Genomic DNA, 20,965 nt, shown 5'->3' with positions numbered 1-20,965 from the left:
TTGTAAAATGTCCAATTTAATTAATAAATTTTGATTACTTTTATTGTATTTTTGATGGCCAGAACTGGCACACGTCTGTGGCCAGAAATGGCACGAATCTGGCCAAAAATGGCACAAACTCCCTTTTTTTTTTCTTTTTTATACAGTTATTTTTCTATTGGACGTTATTTAAAAAAAGGGTTTTCTTAGGCAAGGTTAATACATGTTAAATGACTTTTTACAAGAAATATGTTCGTGATAACAAAAACTATAAGTTAAGAAAGCCTCAAAGTCGACAAAAATCTTAAAGTGGCCACAACCGGGTCACTTACGATACCTCTTTGTCATAAACATATTTTATGTAGTCTCTATCAAAGCCCATTAAACACAACTATTTAAATAAATAAAACATTAAAAAGAACAATCACTGAACTTAAAACTGCTATTACAAATTTATTTAAAGCATTTCAAGCTTGAGGCTAACCGGTAACTACGTATTCAAGGATAACACGTAAATAAGATGAAAAACGTAAGAAGAAAGCTCGAGAATATGCGTCACTAAGAAAAATTTACAAGAAAACTTATGATAGTACTGATTCACATCCTAACAATAATTATTTGCGGAAAATCGCGACATATTTTTATAAAGTGACAAATATTTCCACGAAAGGAATGTTCAATATGTGGTTTAATTATTTTTACACAGTATTGTCAACATTTTTCACTCAAAGCAAAGCATATAAAGGCTGTATGTACAGAAAAAAACGTTGTTTCAACGAAAGGCTGCCATTAGGGGTGCGGTAAACCATAATTATGCACGACACCGGACTAGGAACACAGAAAACATACAAAGGTGACGCGGAATACGATCGAATATGCTTTGTAAGTCTCACTCTTTACACTCCCATTAATATTACACATGTCCATTGAATATTCTTACGTTAGCTGTTCCGTGCTGGCAGGTGAATCACGTCCATCGTCCCGTACATCGGCCACCCCATGAGCACCACTCATGCAATAAACAATAACTCACTTTGTACACAAAAGAATTCACTATACACACCCGTAGGCCGGACACTATAACATTGTATACACGAACGATATATTGAAATAATAATAACGTGTTGTGAGAATGTGATTATCCGGTTGTTTTATGAGACGAGGCGCGCTCCCCGAGCGTGCGCCATGTTGATTTGGAAGGGCGATTCGCGCGCGCGCCAAATGCAATCCAGTGCTGCCATGTTTTGGATTTTCCACTTTTATTAGGGAGTTTGTTTTGTTTATTTTCTTTGTTCGAAATTCGTGCTTGTTGTACTTTTCTGTTCTTTTGAAAGATTGTGTATGATAAAGTTGTAACGAACTACATACATTTTTAATGTATTTACTATATAAAAAATTTAGTAAAAAAGTTAGATGCCCTGTTAAGTACAAAAATAATGTCTACTTTCCTACATCAAGAACAAAAATAATTTAAAATTGATACTCATAATATTTCTAGATTTTGGTACAATATACTTAGTTCAAATTAAAATTCAACGTTAAAATCTAATTATGCCACACTTTATACATCATTTTACAAAACAACAGACAGTAAAATCACGATATAAACACCAAAAAACGACGGCTTACTCTTACTTACTCACGCTCTAAAACAAAAAACTCAATAAAATATTTTTCACGGGAAAACAGGTCACTAACGTGGCAGCCCTTTGACGCATGCGCGGTCGCCCGCCACTGCAATACGACGCTGTAGCACCATGCGCCTATTTTTATTTCCATGCGATTGTCGCTAGTCCACGCGACCGGTGACTCGCACCTGATTTAAAAAACTACTAACACACCATATATTACACTAAAACCTTGAAAATTCTCTTAAAACAATCATATTTGAAGAAAAAGAAACAATTTAAACATTTGCCATTTGAAATTCAACCTTATTTACATGAGGTTTTGAGTTAATTTGTCAAATTTTCGCCTTCGTAGTAGCTACAGGCGTTAGAATCGATCAGGGACCGGTGCCGACAAGTGTCTGAGGGTAAGGTTAGGGCGCCTAAAATGTGCCAACTCGGCGATTTTTACATTTAGTTTTACATAAAAGAAAATATTAAACACTTTAGACCACCTACCGAATTAAAAAGTGCCTTAATATTCTTAAAACGTACAGAAATGCTGGCAACAAATGAATTAACATTATTATACTTCTATAATATAAAAATAAGTCGGGTTTTCCTTCCTGACGCTATAACTCCAGAACACATGAACTGATTTCGTTGAAAAGGTCTCGGGATCCGTGAGGAAGAAAATTCAGGAAAAATTCAAGAGAAAAGCAAGAAAACAGGGAAAATCATTGGTGGCGAAACGGAGTTCGCCGGGTTTGCTAGTTATACTTCTAAAACTGCACATAATATCTACTTCTTACTTAGAAACTAAACAAAATAGGTTACTAAACTAGTACAACGACCTGTGGCGACCTCTTGTGGTCATCTCTACAGTTCGACTAGCTTCTGCCCGCGGCTTCACCCACTTTTTCGGAATAAAAGTTGCATGTGTTATTGCTGAATATAAACTATTTCTATGCATTAAGATCCCTTTAGTAGATTTTGCCATCAGTCGCGCCACCGTGGTGTCTTCGTGAAATATAATATTCTTGGGTAATTATATAAATTCTTGGTAAACCCTAAATGAAAGCAAAACAAAAATATACCACACTACTGTTTTTCAAAAAAAAAATTGCTCCACATTAGAATTTTCTCCTGCGTCGTGGGTGCGTTATAAAACATGCAAGTTCACATGCACATGCCACCCAGACCCGAAACTACAATTTATGGATCACACAAAAAGTTCCTCCTTAAGGGAATAGAACCCGCTACATATTGAACGGCAGCCAGTTGACCAGCCATCGCACCAACGTCCGTGCAGTCAAACTCATTGTTATTGACTGTGGTTATTGACGTTCGGAAAATCAAAATCTATAAAACTGTACATGACAAAAGGTCCAATGCCCTATATTTTCTCTATGTAAACAGAATTTCCTGATTGAATAAAGACATCAATGTGTGAGTATTTACATATACAACGCTACGTACATATTTGGGTAGCAATAATACTTTTTACGTTATTTTTATATTATGTAGGCTAGACAATAGACAGCCTAAATGCGGTAGTTTTTAGGTCACTGCTAAGTAACCATTGGAATCGATGTTAAGACTGTATTTATATACATACATATTATATATAAATATATATGTATACTATACAAAAATATCATCGTGTGTAGCGTCTAAAAAGCTGACCATAATACCGCTAATTTAACTTAATACATTACTCGCTTCTGGAGGAGCTTCGCCCGCGTTCCCGTCACATTAAAAATAGTTTTTTTTGAGGGGCGATAATCATCCAATGACTTCTCCTGCCTTGAGCGAAGCGAGAGGGAGTGTCAGACTCTTACTGACTAAAAACCACCCCGATCCTTCTCCTGCTTTTCGAGCCGGAGCCCAGGTAAACCGGCTAGTAACACACATGTACACAAAAACATAAACTCACCAACTTTCGCATTTAAAATATTACAGTATGAAGACGCAAACTCTAGATAACTATAGATATAAAAAAAAAACATCAATAAAAAACTGTCCATAATTATTTACATTTTTTATTTTTTGTGCACAAAAGAAAATCATTTTACAGCATGTATTGGTAAATTACAAGTATTTGTTTACAACTTTACATTCATTACATAAGTTTTTAAACTGACATGGTCACTAACACTGTCATTAGAACTTGAGACTTGATATTTACCATGTTTATTTATGTCTATGACTTTTCGATATTTCGGCACTGTTGCAAGCGCCACGATCACGGATGAACTGATTTACACTCATTATTTTTAGGAGACCTTTTAATAGACTTGGTGATGTTTACTTGAATTGAGCTATTGAAGTGAGGAGTTTTGGAGTTTAATCAAAAGATTCCGATGAGGAACTGGTTTCAGAGGAGCTTGAAGAACTAGATGATGAGGAAGAACTAGAATCAGATGAATCGGCAGATTCTGAAGATTCCGAAGACTCTGGAGCCTCTGGTGGCGCGGCGGTTGTGACATCAGGTTCGGTAGTGGTGCCATTAGATGGGAATTCGGTAGTGGTGACATCAGGTGGGGATTCGGTAGTGGTGGTGTTTGACACCTCCCAGTCGAAGTTGACTCCGGAAACCTGAGTGAACCAGTCGTGGTAGAAGCCTGGGCGGATGAAACCTGAACAAACAAAGAAACAATTAATAGTGTTATTAAAGAAGTTAGTCAAACATTTGTATCTAGCTGTGCCCGTGACTTCGTACGCGTGGTGACGTTTTCCGGCGTAAATCTCGATATTGTGCCTAGGATATTAAAGTATAATTATACCTAGTTTCATCGTAATTGGACCGGTAGTTTTTGCGTGATGCATGAACATACAGACAGACAGGCAGATTTTTTTTTGAAATCTCATTTTTGGCTTTAGTGTCATTCTAGTTTCTAGTATTTTCAATGTTCAGAATTGTTACAACAAACACTTCTACAGTTTTGTTATATCAATGGATACAGATAAATCGTTTATTTTTCCAAACTCTTATTAGAGTTGAATCTTACGTACAGCAGAGACAAAAGTTAATTTCATATTAGGCACAAACTTGTCTAACTTACCAGCTGGGAAGTCGGTGTGGCATCCACTGCTAGATACGAAGGAGGCAACTCCGACCTGGGTGGGTTGTCCATCGTCATCAATGATGCTCAAAGGACCACCGCTGTCACCCTGGAGAGAAAAATACAATATTACTTTTCCTGCAGCGAATCATCATCATCATGAACCGAGAGACGTCCACTGCTGAAAAAAGGCCTCCCCCTTAGTCCTCCACGTATAACGACTAGCCGCCACCTGCATCCTCTGGCTCCCCGTGACTTCAGAGTCAAGACAGAATGTAGCCTATTGAGAGATTTCACATTTGATTGAGATCGGTATGCAAGCAGACGTGTTCTCTGCTAAACTTGAAACTTTAAATTACGATCCCCAATCCCCCTTAGCAAGCATATGATCATCATTATCTCGAGGAAGCTTAAACGAGTAGACGGATCACCTGATTGTAAGCAATCGGCGCCGCCCATAGATCCCCCAAATACCAGAAGAGTTACGATTACATTGATTCCTTTTGGGGTTCTGCAAACATTCTGTTTTATTCACAAACCTGGCAAGTAGACTGGCTAGTGACATTGTAACCACTGGCGCAGATGGTAGAGTCCTGGATGATGAAGCTGCCTCCAAAAGCTGTCAAGCACTGGGCGTTGGTAACGATGGACAGGTAGACCCAGTTTAGATTCTCGGGAGAGGCTCCTGTGAATGAAAAGTTGAAAATGTTAGCATTTATTGGGAAAAGAGTCACGTTGTTATTAAGCAACTGATTCTAACAATAACTACTATTATTGTAGGTATAATGCAAATGAAAAAGCCTATCTATATCTCTATATATAAAAATCTATTTCTGTTCGTTAGTCTCGCTAAAACTCGAGAACGGCCGATTTGGCAAATTTTAGTCTTTAATTATTTGTCCAGGGAAGGTGCAAAAGGTTATTTATTTATTTGAGGAAATAAGGTTGCCGTGTAAGCTAGTTTAATTATATATCATACCGTTAGTCCAGGTGCGTCCCCAACCGCTGGCGATAGACCTGGTACCACCATAGTTGGCGTTCATCGCGGAAGAACGTTGGATCCTGATGGGCTTGATAACATCTATAATGAAAAAAAAAACAATATTATATCACTATAAATTCGAATCTTAAGAAACCAACACAAGAAAAGACAATAGATGACAAAAGGAAATCGGAAAATAATATAATATTTACCGTTGAATTCAATGGATCTGCCAAACTCGATGAGACCGATGTCATTGGGCTGTACGATAGACTGAAGAGCTTCGATGTAGAGGGGGTGGTTGTAGTACTTGGTGGTCTCGAACATGAGAGCTGGGCGAGTCAAGCTGACGACACCAGCGCGGACGACGATGGAGACACGGCTGCAGATGATAAGAAAACAGAAATAAGAAATAAAATTATTCATAAAGGATTGGTAAATGTTATAGAGATAGTCTTCTTATTAATATTGCCACCAATGAGTGTGTGTTTTTTTTGCTATACCTAAGCCTCATACCTTTCTAACGAATGCAAAACCGTGGAAATCGGTTCGTGCGTTCTGGAGTTACGGAGAATACACGACTTATTTTTATACTATAGATAAATATAAAAGTGTTTGTGAGTGTCTTTGATTGAACGTTTGTTACTGAATTACGTCAAAACGGCTGAAGGGATCGAGGTGAAAGAAGAAGGATCATAATCCATACAATATTGCCCCACGTCCTATAACAACGTGACCTATCTCAACATATCTCAAAAACAAGATAAAAACCTTCCAATGGGTAAAGATCCATCTCCTTTGGAACAGGGATAGGTAGATCTGGAATAACGCATAGGCTAAACGCAGACGAAGCTGCTGACAGAAGCTAGTAGAACAATATAGTTTGCCTATACGACGATACACTTGAATTAAATAGGTTATTAAAAGGATTCATTGTCGGTTTTTCCGATTCAAGAAAAAGTTGATTATTTACGATAAAGTAGACGACTATAATACACAACTTTACGTAAGTTTTGAGTTAAGTGCCTACTCATAACTGATAAGATATTCTAAAGTAGACGGATCAGACCAAAACACAATGTGGGTAGTCTGTAATAATTCGTTTTTACTATTTGTATCGTATGTCACCCTACGGGAACTGAACAGCAGTGCCCATGGAAACTCTTAGACATGTAATTGACATGGTTAAAAAACCCTCTATAGAGGAACTTTGCAATGACTTAAAACCTATCAAAGAGAAGAAAAATACTGGAGTAAAAACGTGAAAGAAGGATACTTACGTAGCTGTGCAGTGAGCGGCAGTCAGACCCCACTCAGAGTGGATGATGGTGGCACCACATGACGTCACTCCTCCGGCTGGGTTCACCATACGGATGCTGAGCTGGTGAGGGAACTGGCCCTCTTGTGCCTCCCATCCTGATACGATACGAGCTCCTCCTGGATTCGGAAGAAATAGAGTAAGAGACTGGTGCTATTTAAAGGTATTTGATGGCTTTGAAATAGGGTGAATGGCAAATTTTTATTTTAATGTCCGTCTTGTAGATCATTTTAAAATATTAGACACGTATTTCTTTTTTTCATATGGAAACAAAATAAGGTTCGAAGATATATCGATTTATATTATATTTTATATGTAGAAATGAAGGACATATTTTCTCCCAATGCTAAACTTATTTTTTTTTTAATAACCTTTCCCCACATTAGAATTTTCTCCTGTGTCGTGGGTGCGTTTACAAACATTCAAGTTCACATACACATGACACCCAGACCCTGAACAACAATCTGTGGATAACACATTTTTTTGCGTGCGGGAATCGAACCCACTACACGTTGCAGTCGAGGTTTATGTTACTTCAATCGAATCATCGATAAATAAATATTCAATCAATCTTACCTCTTGCTTCTTCAGGGAAAGCAAGTTCACTGGGATCGGCGTACACCTGGAATTAAAAGTACATAGTCTCATCATCAATACGCGACATACAACTCGCTACTGGTATTCAATGGCAAATAACAAAAAACCTAATTAATTTATAATCCTTATCTACTAATTAAAAATCAACTTCTAATGTCTCTAATCCGCCATTGTTTTGTGATTATACATAATAAGATATTGTTATCAATCTCCGCTTCCATTTTATCTAACACATTCATTAGTAGGTAAGATTTAAAGCTCACATTACTTTTAAAATACACAGTTTTCAAAAACGTTTTATTTTATTGATTTGTCTATACAACATTCGTAACAAAGAAAAGCATTTCATTGCAAGTTTTAATTAAAGTATGTTCCCAATAACATTTTGGTGACTTATAAAACATATTAGTTTGGTATCCATGTAGGTACAGTGAGCAATGTAATTTGGTATACAGGTGAGAAAATAAAGATTACGTAATTAAGTTTAAAGTAATTGAAAGGAAAGCTCGGTCGGCGCTCTGATTGGTTGGTTTATCCGAGCCGACCAATCAGACCGCCGAACGCGCTGACATTTCGATAACTTTAATCTTAAATCAAACTCATACTAAGGGTGCAGTATATAGACGGTAATGATTGGTTGGCTACCATAAACGTGATGGTTAGGTACAAAAAATAGACTTCGTTAAAAAACATACAAATTATAACAACAATAGCAATATCTAGTGCATCTCTTTGAAGCAATCTTTATTTTCTTACCTGCGATCAAATAATTTGACCGACTGTACGTACGTCACAAAAGTGTGACGTCACACAAAATTCTGTGGTGTCAAGGTAAAAGGGGATGAGTCATAAATTTTGAAAAATGAGTTAATGACACAGTTGGATAAAATAAATGAATTAGTTTTACGGTAAAAAGGAGATAAGTCAATTAATTTAATGTATTTTTATATCGTGAATCTCAAATAACAAAGAGATAGAAAATACATTAAATTGACTTATCTCCTTTTTACCATAAAACTAACTAATTTATTTTTCAAAATTTATGACTCATCCCCTTTTACCTTGACACCACAGAATTATAGTTTTTATTATTTCGACAATAATCCAATTTGAAAACTTATAATGTTAAAATCTTCCCTAACTTGTCCACTGTTATAAATATCACAACATTTAAATATAATTAATTAATTTGCTTCACAGTCCACACAATTTACATTAAAAAGTAATTATTTACCGTGGTCCCAGCTACAGCCAACAAAAATAGAGCACCCCACACCGCCATCTTTAGTTCGAACAACTAAACAAAATTAGTTTATTGCTTAGCTTATATTAATTCAGGGCTAGGAATTAATTGATAAATTCTACGATTAAATGATAACATTTTAGTTTTAATCTTCATAATCCTTCGCCGTATTTTCGTAACTGATATTGTGAGGATTTACCCAGATTATCATGCTTATTTGTTAATGGAAAAGCCTAATGTTTCATTTATAATAGACACACTAGGCATAAGACCAGTATCCGGAGCTGCGGACAACGTAAAAGGTTACCGGAGCTCCGGCTCAAATCAGAAGAAGGAACGGGTTGGCTTTTAGTCAGTAAGAGTCTGATACCCCCTCTCGCCTCACCCGAGGCTGGAGAAGTCATTGGATGATATTCCCCATTAAAAAAAAGGGTTTGTGATTTAAAATACGCCGCCTATTGTCGTTTGACGTATTCATGCAGTCGTCAAATGACGCATCTTGGACAGCGGGAAGTGTAAAAAGACATAAAGGCAAGAATGCCATACTTTCAATCAATAGAATTCTTAAATAATGTAATTATTATAGTTAACTTATCTATCCTAGATGGCTTTAGGCTTAAGTCATTCTGTGTCCTACATTAAATTCACTGAGGGAAGTGGACACTATCGTTTTCTTTTTCTTCTCTTTAATAATATCTTCTGATTTATTTCGTTGCGGGATCCAAGACAGTTATTCATGTCCCTGGGACGCGCCGGACTTCAGTGTTCTGGTATTTTCATGGTTGTATCTACTGTAGATCCTGGCTTATAGGAGTTGCAGCGGTTTTGGGAGGTTGTGGCGGGCTTATCCCATTATCTATCCTAGATACATGTAGTTCATTTTCAACAGACCAATCTGAAAATCTTTGGAGCCGGCGAGCCGGCTATAGGCTACCTCTAGTGATGTTGCCTAATACACTGGTGGGTGATAATGATGACACTCAGGTATATACCAAATTATTAACATAATAACAATAGGAAAATCCAACTTTCTTTTACGTGAAACGCTATAATTTTCCTTATAGCTATTATGTTTAAAGGCGACAAAGATAAAGACTAAGCGATGCGACGTCCAATTTTTTGCTAACAGAAAAAATGCCACAATCTCAATCGTTTTACGGAAGCCCTGAAGTGGTATTATGTTTGAGGACCCTCTTTAAAGACTTGAGGGTCTCAGCGACCCCTTATCGACAAAATTCAGCTTGAAGTTAGGTGCATGGTGGGTGTAATCTGTTATATTATAAAAGACTGGCTTAGCTTACTGTAAGATGACACTTGGCCTAAGTTCGCAGCAGTCTCGTGTCTAAAGCAGGAATTCCATGGAAAAAGTTATAAATACCTTTAAAAGAGAACGTACCTACTTAAAACCTATTACAACATGACTAACGAAATAAAGTACTTGTACCTACTGATTGTCCAAATGACAAACTTAATTGATTATTCGGTTAATAGTGTCGTGAGATATATTTAGTTGAATAGGTAAGCGGACTTACACACGTTACAGTTCGCCAAGGTTTCTCAACTAGTTTCAAGCCGTATCTGGGTCCTATAATTAAGTGCAGCATATGCAACACTCATCGCTTCAGTTGTCCATAACTTAATTGAAGACTGAAGCGTCCCGAATTTAAACTTATAAACCTCATTCTAAAGATAATTAAAGGTAATATTTTTTGCCTTTTTAAGGGCGGAAATCATTCAATGACTTCTCCCGCATTGAGTAAGTTGAGAGGGAGTGTCAGTCTCTTACTGACTAAAAACCACTCCGTTCCTACTCCTGCTTTTCGAGCTGGAGCCCCGGTAAACCCGCTAGGTATCCGGATTGAAACTAGCTACTCCCTCCCGTCCGCTGCTCCTCCTCCGATTCCTGTTGATCACAACCGATAATTGCTAAAAAAATAACATTCAATTCGATCCAGTAGTTCGCTAGATAATCCGCAGCATTATCCAGCTCAGGGGAAGTGTGAGACTCTTACCTACTGACTAAAAACTACCCCATTCCTACTCCTGCTTTTCGAGCCGGAGCTCCGGTTAACCAGTTAGGTCCGCATCCGCATATTGTTTGCCTAAAAATCTATTAATTATAATATTATCAAAGCTATATATATCTGCAGCGGATGTTGTTTAATTCCAATCTATTGATTATGAACACTTGACACTGCGATTAAAAGCTTGTACTAATTAATTAAGGCCCAACTCTTGTTCTTATCAAAATTTGAAAAGACTTGTTTTCCTTGATCATGCCTTTTCCCGGGGCAGCAGACAGCCTTGTGAATTACCGGGGCTCCCGCTCGAAACAGGAGTAGGAACGGGGTGGTTTTTAGTCAGTTAGAGTCCGACACTCTCGTCTCTGTCAAGACGGGAGAAATCATTAAAAATGAGTTCCTCCCGTAAAAAAATCGTGAAATTTTTACTAGATTGTTATTTTTTTACTTACCTGTTACTCAGACAAATACCTAATTCTTCAGAATGAAGAATGAACTAATAGTTGTTAAAGACATTCACGATTGTCATAAACGTACTATTGATCTTCACAAGAAGTGCCTACCAATACCTATAGGATATAATAAAGACAATCATATGCCTTTATGGAAACATAAACTCACGAAGACAAACAAGGATAAGGGTTAACGGTAACACGACAGATCACCTGATGGTAAGCAATCGGGCCGCCGAAACAAACCAGAAGCGGTATACAAGCCATTCTTTTGGGGGATAGGGATTTGAGAGTTAGGGAGAATAGGGAGGAGATGTATAGGTATTGGGCCTCTGGTATTCACTCTCACAAACTACCAAACAAACGACCTATGACAAACGAAGTACATAGTTACGACAAATTTTGAGCTAAACAAACAGCAGGTGCTAATTATGTGAGTATAAGGATAATGTAGACAAGTTAATTAATCTTCCATATTATTATGATGTCCATTATCTGCTTGTACTATGATAAATAAGTGTTCGTAAATAAATAATCGGTGTGACGTCAGCGACGGCTTCCTTGAATAGAAATACTGCATGCATAATTGCGCTTACTACGTGTTTTCAAAGGAGAATATAAAATAGGACTTAATGCAAAATTTCAAGAATATTTCTTAAATAGTAAGAAACCTCCAAGATAGGTGGCATTTAACGACACTTAAAAAAACCAAAAACAATATTATATTCGGAGCATTAATTAAGTCATCAGTATAACTTCAAATCCATTTCCATAGAAAGGTTTGACGATAACATTTAGTTTTCTATGACATATTATGTGCACATAATACATTGAATAGATTGCGAGGCATTAAAAGATAAATAAATACATCCGATAAGGTATTACAGTTACGTCTAATCCTTATCCACGACGTCAATGAAGAGGATAAGAATATAATTAGTATAATTGAAATATTTACCAATGGAACTTTTCATAAATTGTATATCTTGGCCGTTCGGTGTTTGAATCATGACTCGATACAGTCTTAGGTATTAAGGTGCGTCCGGCTGTCTTCTTCTTCTTAAATAACCATCAGGCCATCACACATGAGGCCCAATAGGGCTGATGCCTGATCCGGAGCTGCGAGCTACCTACTTTTACGGGTTACTGGGGTTCCTGTTTGAAAAGCAGGAGTAAGAATAGGGTGGTTTTAGTCTCGCCTATATTTCTAAAAAAGCGTTAAAATTTTAAAGTAAAATGTTGAAAAGGAAAATAAAACCACAAGATGGGATAGAGTGATTGTATTTATTTGGGACTTAGTAATTTGAAAACCTTGTATTTAAATAAAGATGAATAACTTTGACTTCGACCGTGAAATAATTATTCGAACATGAAAAAAAAAAACGGGAAGACCTTTCACTAATGGCGCTGTTGTCGTTTTAGGCAACACTGAGACATGTGGGTTTAAATTTCTTGTTAAGCTGTAGCAGAAAGTGACTAGATTTTTATTTAAAAAACAACCAAGACAAAACAGATTTGAACACAAACGAAAATCAGTTGCAGTTTTTCCAGAAATTCAATCTTGAACCTTATTCATTTCTCTTTAAAAAGAAACTAAGCTCTAACTTCTTCTTCTTGCGGCTTAAAATCCTTTAGCTCTAGATTTCCTGAAGGATCTACATCGACTGCATCATCATTTGGTACGACGCGCTGGTCAAAGTTGATGCCAGTCACTTGGCGCATCCAATCCTGGTAGTGGCCTGGGCGAGTGAAACCTGGACACAAACACGAGTTAAAGTTAATAGTGTAAAGAACAAAAGATAACTTGAAAAGGTTTCTGTACCCTTAGTATGAGTTTGCTTTACGTTTAAAGTAACCGAAACGAGAGCCATTCAGCGTACTGATTGGCTTTTTTTTTTTTACATTTACTGGGTCGACGTTTGGCCGCTATCTCACCTGATGGTAAGTGATGATACGGCCTACGGTGGAGCACGTCTGCCCATAAGCAACCTATTCACTCGGGCCTTGAAGACACCCAAGTTATACGCATCAGGAAACACAGACTCCGGCAAGGAGTTCCACTCCCTAGCAGTTCGCACAAGGAAGCTTGAAGCGAAGCGCTTCGTGCGAGTGGGTGGGATATCTACCATGAAGCGGTGACGCCTCGCCGATTGTCTTGTGGTTCGATGATGAAAAGGACTAGGGGGAATCAAGTTGTGCAATTCCCCCGCACACTCTCCGAAATGTATCCGGTAAAAAACGGAAAGGCTTGCGACCTTGCGCCTGTGTTCAAGGCTTTGAAGCCGGGCCTCCACAAGCGCATCGTCATTGATGAGCCTCTTGGCACGCCTTTCAATGTGTTCGAGCGCATCCAGCTGGTATTTGGCCGAGCCGTCCCAAAGGTGAGAACAGTACTCCATACATGACCGAACCTGCGCTTGATACAGGCTCAGCAGTTGTTTCGGTGTGAAGTACCGTCTCACCTTCGAGAGGATACCCAACTTCCTACCAGCCAGATGCGCCTTCGACTCTATATAAGAGCCGAAGTTAAGCGTTGGCGATAGAGTTACGCCCAGAAGCTCAAGACGATCCGCTACCGGAACGGACACATTTCGGAAAGTCGGAGCCAGCGGAAATTGACTCCGTTTGGCAGAGAATAGACACGCCTGGGTTTTGGTAGCGTTGAACTTGACCAAGTTGGCGTCACCCCAATCGGAAACCGCCTTCGAGAAACAGGACGAGTTCAACCGTTCGACCATGGATTCTCTTAGAGACCGGATCTGTGTTCCGCTACTCCGCGCATCGGACACATACCTTTCAACAACTGTGCTGTCATCTGCATACCCAAAGATACCGGGCTTAAGCAGGTCGTTGATGTGCAGCAAAAAGAGCGTTGCTGAAAGTACTGACCCCTGAGGGACTCCGGCGTTGATGCCAAATTGGTCAGACGAGCAGCCATCAATGACTACTCGAATTGACCGATCCCTCAGGAAGTCTGCAATCCATCTGCACAGATCAGCGGGAAGTCCATATGCAGGAAGCTTGCCGATAAGGCTGTCGTGCCAAACCCTGTCAAAGGCCTTCGATATATCGAGAGAGACCGCTATTGCCTCCCCGTGCTTCTCGATGGCCTCGCTCCAAATGTGGGTGGCATACGCAAGAAGGTCCCCAGTGGATCGGTTGCGGCGAAACCCATACTGCTGATCACTGAGGAGGTCGTTACCTTCAAGGTATGCCAGGAGCCTGTTGTTAAGTACACGTTCCATACTCTTGCAGAGTATGGACGTGACCGAGATTGGCCGGTAATTATTAGGGTCGGCACGACTACCTTTTTGGGCACAGGCTGCACGTTGGCTAGCTTCCATGCAACCGGCACTTGACCAGTCTCCAAAGAAAGTCGAAACAGGCGTGTCAGGATTGGAGACAACTCAGGCGCACAGATTTTTAAAACCACGGCTGGGATTCCGTCGGGGCCACTGGCCTTGTTCACGTCAAGATTACGCAACTTCTTATATACCTCCTTCTGTCGTATGCGAATTTTTGACATATTCGTCTCGCAAACTCTATGGAGAGAAGGAGGCAAAGCGCCACCAGTATCAAGACGTGAAGATTCCGCAAATAGAGAAGCAAACAGGTTCGCTTTCTCTACCGCGGTGTGTGCCAGCGTCCCGTTAGGCCCCAGGAGAGGTGGGAGTGAAGGGCGGCAGAAGTTCGATTCAACCGCCTTGGCCAGGGACCAAAACGCTTTACTACCCGCTGGGTAAGAAGCCAGTTTGTTCCCTATTCGGCCAATGTGGTTGAACCGAGCCATCCGTAATGCCTTTTTGCATGACTTGGCAGCTCGGTTATAGGCTCTCTTCCTCTGAAGAATGTCGTCAGCCCTACGACGCCTGGCATCCACCCATGCCAAGTATGCCGCATGCTTTCGCGCTTCAGCACGTCTGCAGTCGGCATCGAACCATGGACGAGTCCCACCGAAAGATGTCGCATCCGAGAATGGAATGTAGTATTCCATGCCCTGACGCAACACCCCCGTTATGGCATCCGCACAAGCTGACGGGTCCTCAGTAGAGAAGCAGACAGGCCGCCAAGGATAGGATGCAAAAAAAGATCGCATCCCATCCCAATCTGCTGACTTGTACCGCCACATCCGCCGAGATCCTCTGGGACAAGGATCCGGTGGGGAGTACGTGGATACGGATTTCACCAGACAGTGGTCAGAGCTACCCAAGGGTGAAGAAACTGACACCGAGTAGCTGTCTGGATCAGTTGTCAGCAGAAGGTCTAAGCAGTTGGCAGTGTGCGAGTCGACATCGGGCACCCTTGTGGCCTCCTGGACCAGCTGGGTCAGGCCAAGCGTTAGCGCAAGCTTACGCATTTCCCTCCCAGCATGGTCAGTGCACTGGTATGGGAACAGCCACTCCTGGTGATGGGCGTTAAAGTCCCCCAGTAACACCAACTGGGCCGAAGGGTACCTCTGCCGAGCCGCATCCGCCGTCCCCACAAGGTGTTGAGCTAATCTGGTCGTCTCCAAATCTCCGCTGTGCGACCGGTAGACACAGGCATAGAGAATTTTCTCCATCCCTGTGTCCACCAGTATCCACAAGGTTGAAAAACTGGGGTCTTCAAAGTTTCGGAGACGCCGGTAACAGATGCCGTCTTGGACGTATAGGCATACGCCTGCGCGGGGAACGAAATTGTGCTCCAGGGAAAAGCCTGGGTAGTTCAGGTATGATACGTCCGACGGACATCTGATCTGGGTCTCCGAGAGAAACAAGAGCGTGGGGTTCTCGGTCTCTAGGTGGTGATGGACCGCATTGATATTTGAGTGCAAGCCTCGAATATTTGAGAGGTGCACTTTGAGGGAGAGGAGTGCAGCCGCTGTTGAACCCTTTTCTTTGCTCTTGTTTTCATTTTATGAGTATGAGGTTGCTGAGAGGATGGCAGTGAAATGTTCCTCCACACAGGCGACCCCAGACGCGCGCCGCAGTTAGCTACATCATTGGGAGGCCAGCCTGGAGACTGCGGGGACGCCCGAGCCCCCCCATGGATATCCATCGGGCCCTCTCGTCCGGTCGCCAACCGGCACGATGGCGTATCCATGGGATTTTTCGCTAGATGGCGGGGCAGCCTTTCACGTGTGGCTAGCACGCTAATTGGGCCCCCAACTATCTGCGGTCGGCCAGCGGTGCACCGTGCCTCGGATCCCGCTACCCTCCGCGACTGGCCACCCGATGAAGCTACACCAGCGCGCGCCAGATCGGTCTACCCATAGTGGAGCAAACATCTCGACCCATCCTCTCATACGGCTTCACCGAGCATCGTGGCGGAACACGGCTAGGCCGCTTGGCGACACGGTTTTGCTCGGTGGGTGGTTATAATGCCGTCGGCCGAAGCCTACCACCAGAGTGTCACCTGATTAGCACCACCCAGAGGCCACGTGTAGGGTTTCGTTTTTTTTGGGTGCTCTCCTACGGACGAGGGTGACTCAGCCTCCAAAAAATAGCTCGAATAAACCAACCAATCAGAGCGTAGCGGCTTGAGTAAACTAAACTCGTACAGAGGGCACTGATTCATTCATGGAAGGTATAAATGTATAACTAAAATAACTGTTCATGGACAGTAGAGAAAATAAACAAAATGGAACAATCCAAAACATCTTAAGCAAATAATGGAAATCTTTTTCCCGAACCTACTATTTTAAGGAGAGAACTTAAAAGAATAACATTGGAAGAAAAGTAATGCTTGTCACTCACCGCTAGGCAGGCCAACATGACAACCGAAGCCAGAGACGAAGGAACCGACCCCCACTTGTGTCAGCACTCCATCGTCTTCCACCATAGTCAGGGGAACTCCACTGTCACCCTGCAACATATCAACTGTCTTTAGAAGTTCCATAGCTAACTCGCGCACTCAGAGGCATTTAATGATAACTTAAACTATTCCTTAATAACGATTTTGTTCCGAAAACATTTAATAATCTAAGGAATAAGTCAAGTAAACAATAAATGATTCTGAGTACGGAGAGAAGTCCTTTTCTGGGAGGCAGGATACACAGCTCAACTGCTGGACTGCGGGCTTTCTCTACATAAGAGGGATTTACCATAATAGATAGACCTCCTCGATTGGCAGGAAAGTCTCCTAAGGATACAGATAATTTATAAATACTTTAATCTACGTCAAATAACTTAATGTCTTATGTCGCCTAGTTAGTACAGAGGGCGTCCACAGAATTCAATTAAACCACTTATATTCGATTTTAACTAGTTTGAAGTCCAATCTTGTGATTACCCTTCCGATTGTGGACTATATGAAAATAACTACACTCAAGCGCAAAACAGAGTAGTTATCGAGCTAGGAAATATGCTTTATAGTACCCAAATAGTACCGTTATTTGGTATTCAAACCTTACATAATTCGCGAAATAAATTGGGTTCCATAAAATTTGAGAGAGGTTGTAGAAAACAGGCGTTATTGTTTTACTATTATTATAACTTATGACGGGATATTTACCATGTTTATTCACTTCGTCGAGAGATGACAAAAAAAAGTTATTGTTTTACTTTTTTAAAGACTTACAGAGCATATAGACTGGGTGGTGACGTTGTAGAATGAAGCGCAGACGGTGGTGGGTCTGACCAGGTAGTTGGAGTTTATAAACAACAGACACACGAAGTTGGATATTCCATTCAGGTGCACCCACTGCAGTCTCTCTGGAGTATAACCTTTAAAGAAAATTAGAGCATTTACAAAATAAACTGTTTTAACTATCTTTGTATAATAACTATAGTGCGACATCGGTAGGTCTGCAGTCTGCACCCTGCTAATGAATAAGAGTCCCGTTGTGACCCGAAAGTAGTAGATCTGTTCTCAGTCATTTTATTTATTTATTTAGACTTTTTAAGTACACAAAATTAAATATTATGCTACATTAAACGGTCTTAATGCCATATAATGATTATGATTTTTGTTTTGTAATTTCATGTGTCAAAAGTTCTTACATTGCACACTTGAGAGCATTTATTCAACGTCCTTAGTTTAAGAGTAAGTTTTGTATATTTTTTCCGCACATTTACACCCAGCTTATACTGGTTAAGCATGGCTTGATGTGTACCTAATTTTTTCCTGAGAAATACAACCCGGGTTTTTCAAGGTCAGAGTGAATAGGTACTTTCTAAGTCTGTGTGCTCTATCTTCGGCCACATCTTCGCTTCGCCGTTCTGGTAGAAAGCGGGTTGGTGGCCAAACGCAGACTTATCAACGCTAAAAAAAAGCTGTGTGTACATTATTAACTTACATCCAACTTCGAGACACGTCCACTGCGTGCCCCAACCGCTGGTAGTCATCAGCACGCCGGTGTAATCGCGGTCCTTATGTTCTGAACGCTGCAGCCTGATTGGTTGGATGTGCTCTGAAAAGAGAACACAGTTAATTAGTGGTTCGAAAACAAAAATGTTTAAGCGCACACTACATTATTATCGCGCGATAAATTTTGGCAAAATTGCTACATATTATGGGTTTAAAGACAGTGCACCCCCATTACAAACTAGATAAAGGCAGTAAAAATAACATAAAATTTATTTAAATAACAGCACTTATTTTACTGTACAATTTTTACTATACGATAATTTTAATCGTAGCATAGCGCGCTTGGCGTTTCAGAAATTCGAAAAACGAAATACCGATACTCTACTCTATAATCAAACCTGACATTCCTATTAAACATTAATACAAATATACCTTTACTACAAACTATTTTCTCACTCACACTAACTCATAAAATAAAGTAACTTACCGTTAAAAGTAAGATCAGTGCTGAACCTCATAACACTGATGTCATTAGGCTGGGTGATGGGCTGCATAGCATCATCGTAGCCTGGTGGCCTGAACGTGTCTCGAGCCTGGACGACCACGCGCGGTCTGCTGCGGTAGATGCTTCCCGCGTGGATCGTAATTTCGATACGTCTGTATAAAATAAAAAACAGAAACATATTTTTTCTAATAACTGTCGTGAAACATAAATAACTTGGCGACGTAGACTGCGCGACGTCGCCGCGTCTGCAAATGCTGCTCATGATGAAGAGTGTGACTCGAAACTAGTAGAGCTATTCTCCATTAATGTGCGTGAGTAAATCGTGATTTTTAGTTAATTTAAAATCATCATTTATCCTGTTCAAATTATGGGTATCATAATCATCATCACTGTTTTCGTCCACTGCTGGACAAAGGCCTCTCTGTAATGGCACGCCACTGAGCTCGATCTTCAGCTCTACGCATCAAACCACTACCACTCTCCTTTAATAATTATGTAAACATAATTATGTCATTTTGTCTTAGATGTGAACTTTTGAGTGTTTGTTGCTAGAATTATCGATAAAGGCATAAGACATTATGCTCCTAGGAGCCGTGCCTATCACGGGCATAAGCAGCATGTTTATACCTACAAATAAAACCTTTAACAACTGTCTATCTATTGTCCTATAGTTAGTTTTAGATACTTGAAACTTACTGAGCGGTACATCTAGCAGAAGTAAGACCCCAGCTCCGATGGATGATGGAGCCCCCGCAAGCCGTGATGTCACCGGTCCACCTGACAGTACGCAGCCACAGCATGTACGGAAACTGGCCCTCTTGGGAGTCCCATCCTGATACTATACGGGAATCTGTGAAGAAAGATCATTTTGGGTTCGTTAGAGGCGCTGATGTAGCTTTAGGTAGGATAATAAAACGAACGTTCAGTTTGAACTACTCCTTTAGTCAACTTTTGTCAAATCAGCTTAAACTAATTATTACGAGGAGTTCGGGGAGTGGAACAATGACCTTTAGTAATTAAATAATGCTAAACAAGTTACCAAGTGGTGCCACATCGGGAGATGCCTGCAGCACGCTCTCGGCGGATGCCTGAAATTCGTAAGAATTATAAATGAACAAATGTCCTTCAAATAAGATACGCTTATTATATACGATTATTATAATTATCTTCTACAACATTCGCCATTTAAACAACAGGTTCTCTGATCTCGCTACAGTATTCAGGAAGACCAGAAAAAGACAATAGGCGTATCTTACGTCATTGTTCACTTCAAAGATGACCAGAAGGAGATGGGGATAAGGAACAATTATTACTTCTGTTTTACTAAAGGCTAGAGAGCGTAATGAATTGTTTTTTTTATTTCTAAGGGTTAGGGATAGACAAGCAGACAAATTACATAATGGTAAACAATCAGCCCAGCTTTTAGACAACTCGCAAATTCAGCGGAGATACTAGTGCATTTCTGGCAAATTGGGAGTTAGGGATTTGAAGATCAAATATTTAGGAATTGAGGAGAGGGCATTGCAGATATTGTAAAAATTATGTAATTTATTAATAAGAAAAATATTTACCGCAGCAACTACAGCTAAAATCACAACCGCACCCCACATGACTATAGGTAATTTAAGTAATAATGTCCTAATTAATCATTGATTAATTAAGAACATTATCTTACTGATAGCTGTTGTAATCTCGCATGAAAAAGATTTAAGTCGCTAATTTCATTATTATTATCAATTTTCATATTTATTGCAATTTGATATCTCATTTTTAAGATAAGGTTTCTTTATGAAAAATCATGCTAATATATTTCACTAGCGACCTGCGTATATTTCGCTAATGTTTTTCTACTACATTATGCATGTATTACCTCTTACTTCGTATGAGTTGAAAGCTCGTAGCACCGTGC

The 20,965-nt window shown here is 40.1% G+C and overlaps 3 protein-coding genes across 4 annotated transcripts in view; all 3 read right to left on the bottom strand.

Annotated features, from left to right (window-relative positions):
* Positions 1-1,211, bottom strand: part of LOC118274703 (cholesterol transporter ABCA5) — a 62,236-nt gene extending 61,025 nt beyond the window's left edge. For both annotated transcript variants that reach the window (XM_050696901.1, XM_035592372.2), the window contains exon 1: positions 920-1,211. In XM_050696901.1, the coding sequence (XP_050552858.1) occupies positions 920-993 (74 nt within the window). In that variant the 5' untranslated portion in view covers positions 994-1,211. The remainder of the gene's footprint in view (positions 1-919) is intronic.
* Positions 1,212-3,612: 2,401 nt separating this feature from the next.
* LOC118274685 (collagenase-like) lies at positions 3,613-8,902 on the bottom strand. Its single transcript, XM_035592339.2, has 8 exons — positions 8,783-8,902; positions 7,528-7,573; positions 6,914-7,070; positions 5,846-6,015; positions 5,631-5,732; positions 5,191-5,336; positions 4,652-4,760; positions 3,613-4,225 (listed from the first exon to the last, which is right to left on the bottom strand). Exons 1-8 carry the CDS (start codon positions 8,828-8,830, stop codon positions 3,933-3,935), a joined length of 1,071 nt encoding a protein of 356 aa, XP_035448232.2. The 5' UTR covers positions 8,831-8,902; the 3' UTR covers positions 3,613-3,932.
* A 3,627-nt stretch (positions 8,903-12,529) lies between these two features.
* LOC118274686 (collagenase) lies at positions 12,530-20,746 on the bottom strand. The gene is made up of 8 exons (XM_035592342.2): positions 20,628-20,746; positions 20,096-20,144; positions 19,753-19,906; positions 19,039-19,208; positions 18,541-18,654; positions 17,823-17,968; positions 17,000-17,108; positions 12,530-13,018 (listed from the first exon to the last, which is right to left on the bottom strand). The coding sequence occupies exons 1-8, from the start codon at positions 20,664-20,666 to the stop codon at positions 12,858-12,860; spliced, it is 942 nt and encodes a 313-aa protein (XP_035448235.2). The 5' UTR covers positions 20,667-20,746; the 3' UTR covers positions 12,530-12,857.
* Between the last annotated feature and the right edge of the window lie 219 nt (positions 20,747-20,965).

This window comes from Spodoptera frugiperda, chromosome 11 (genome assembly GCF_023101765.2).
Source record: "Spodoptera frugiperda isolate SF20-4 chromosome 11, AGI-APGP_CSIRO_Sfru_2.0, whole genome shotgun sequence".
NCBI classification, from domain to species: Eukaryota; Metazoa; Arthropoda; class Insecta; order Lepidoptera; family Noctuidae; genus Spodoptera; species Spodoptera frugiperda.
This window is presented reverse-complemented; position numbering and strand designations above follow the sequence as displayed.

Coding starts and splice junctions, on each gene's coding strand:
- LOC118274685 (XM_035592339.2), bottom strand. CDS start 8,830: ATGGCGGTGTGGGGTGCTCTATTTTTGTTGGCTGTAGCTGGGACCACG. Junction 7,574..8,782: donor TGGCTGTAGCTGGGACCACG/GTAAATAATTAC, acceptor TTTTAATTCCAG/GTGTACGCCGATCCCAGTGA. Junction 4,761..5,190: donor CTAGCCAGTCTACTTGCCAG/GTTTGTGAATAA, acceptor TTTTCTCTCCAG/GGTGACAGCGGTGGTCCTTT.
- LOC118274686 (XM_035592342.2), bottom strand. CDS start 20,666: ATGTGGGGTGCGGTTGTGATTTTAGCTGTAGTTGCTGCG. Junction 18,655..19,038: donor CACTGATCTTACTTTTAACG/GTAAGTTACTTT, acceptor TTCTCTTTTCAG/AGCACATCCAACCAATCAGG. Junction 17,969..18,540: donor GACGTGTCTCGAAGTTGGAT/GTAAGTTAATAA, acceptor TTTTCTTTAAAG/GTTATACTCCAGAGAGACTG.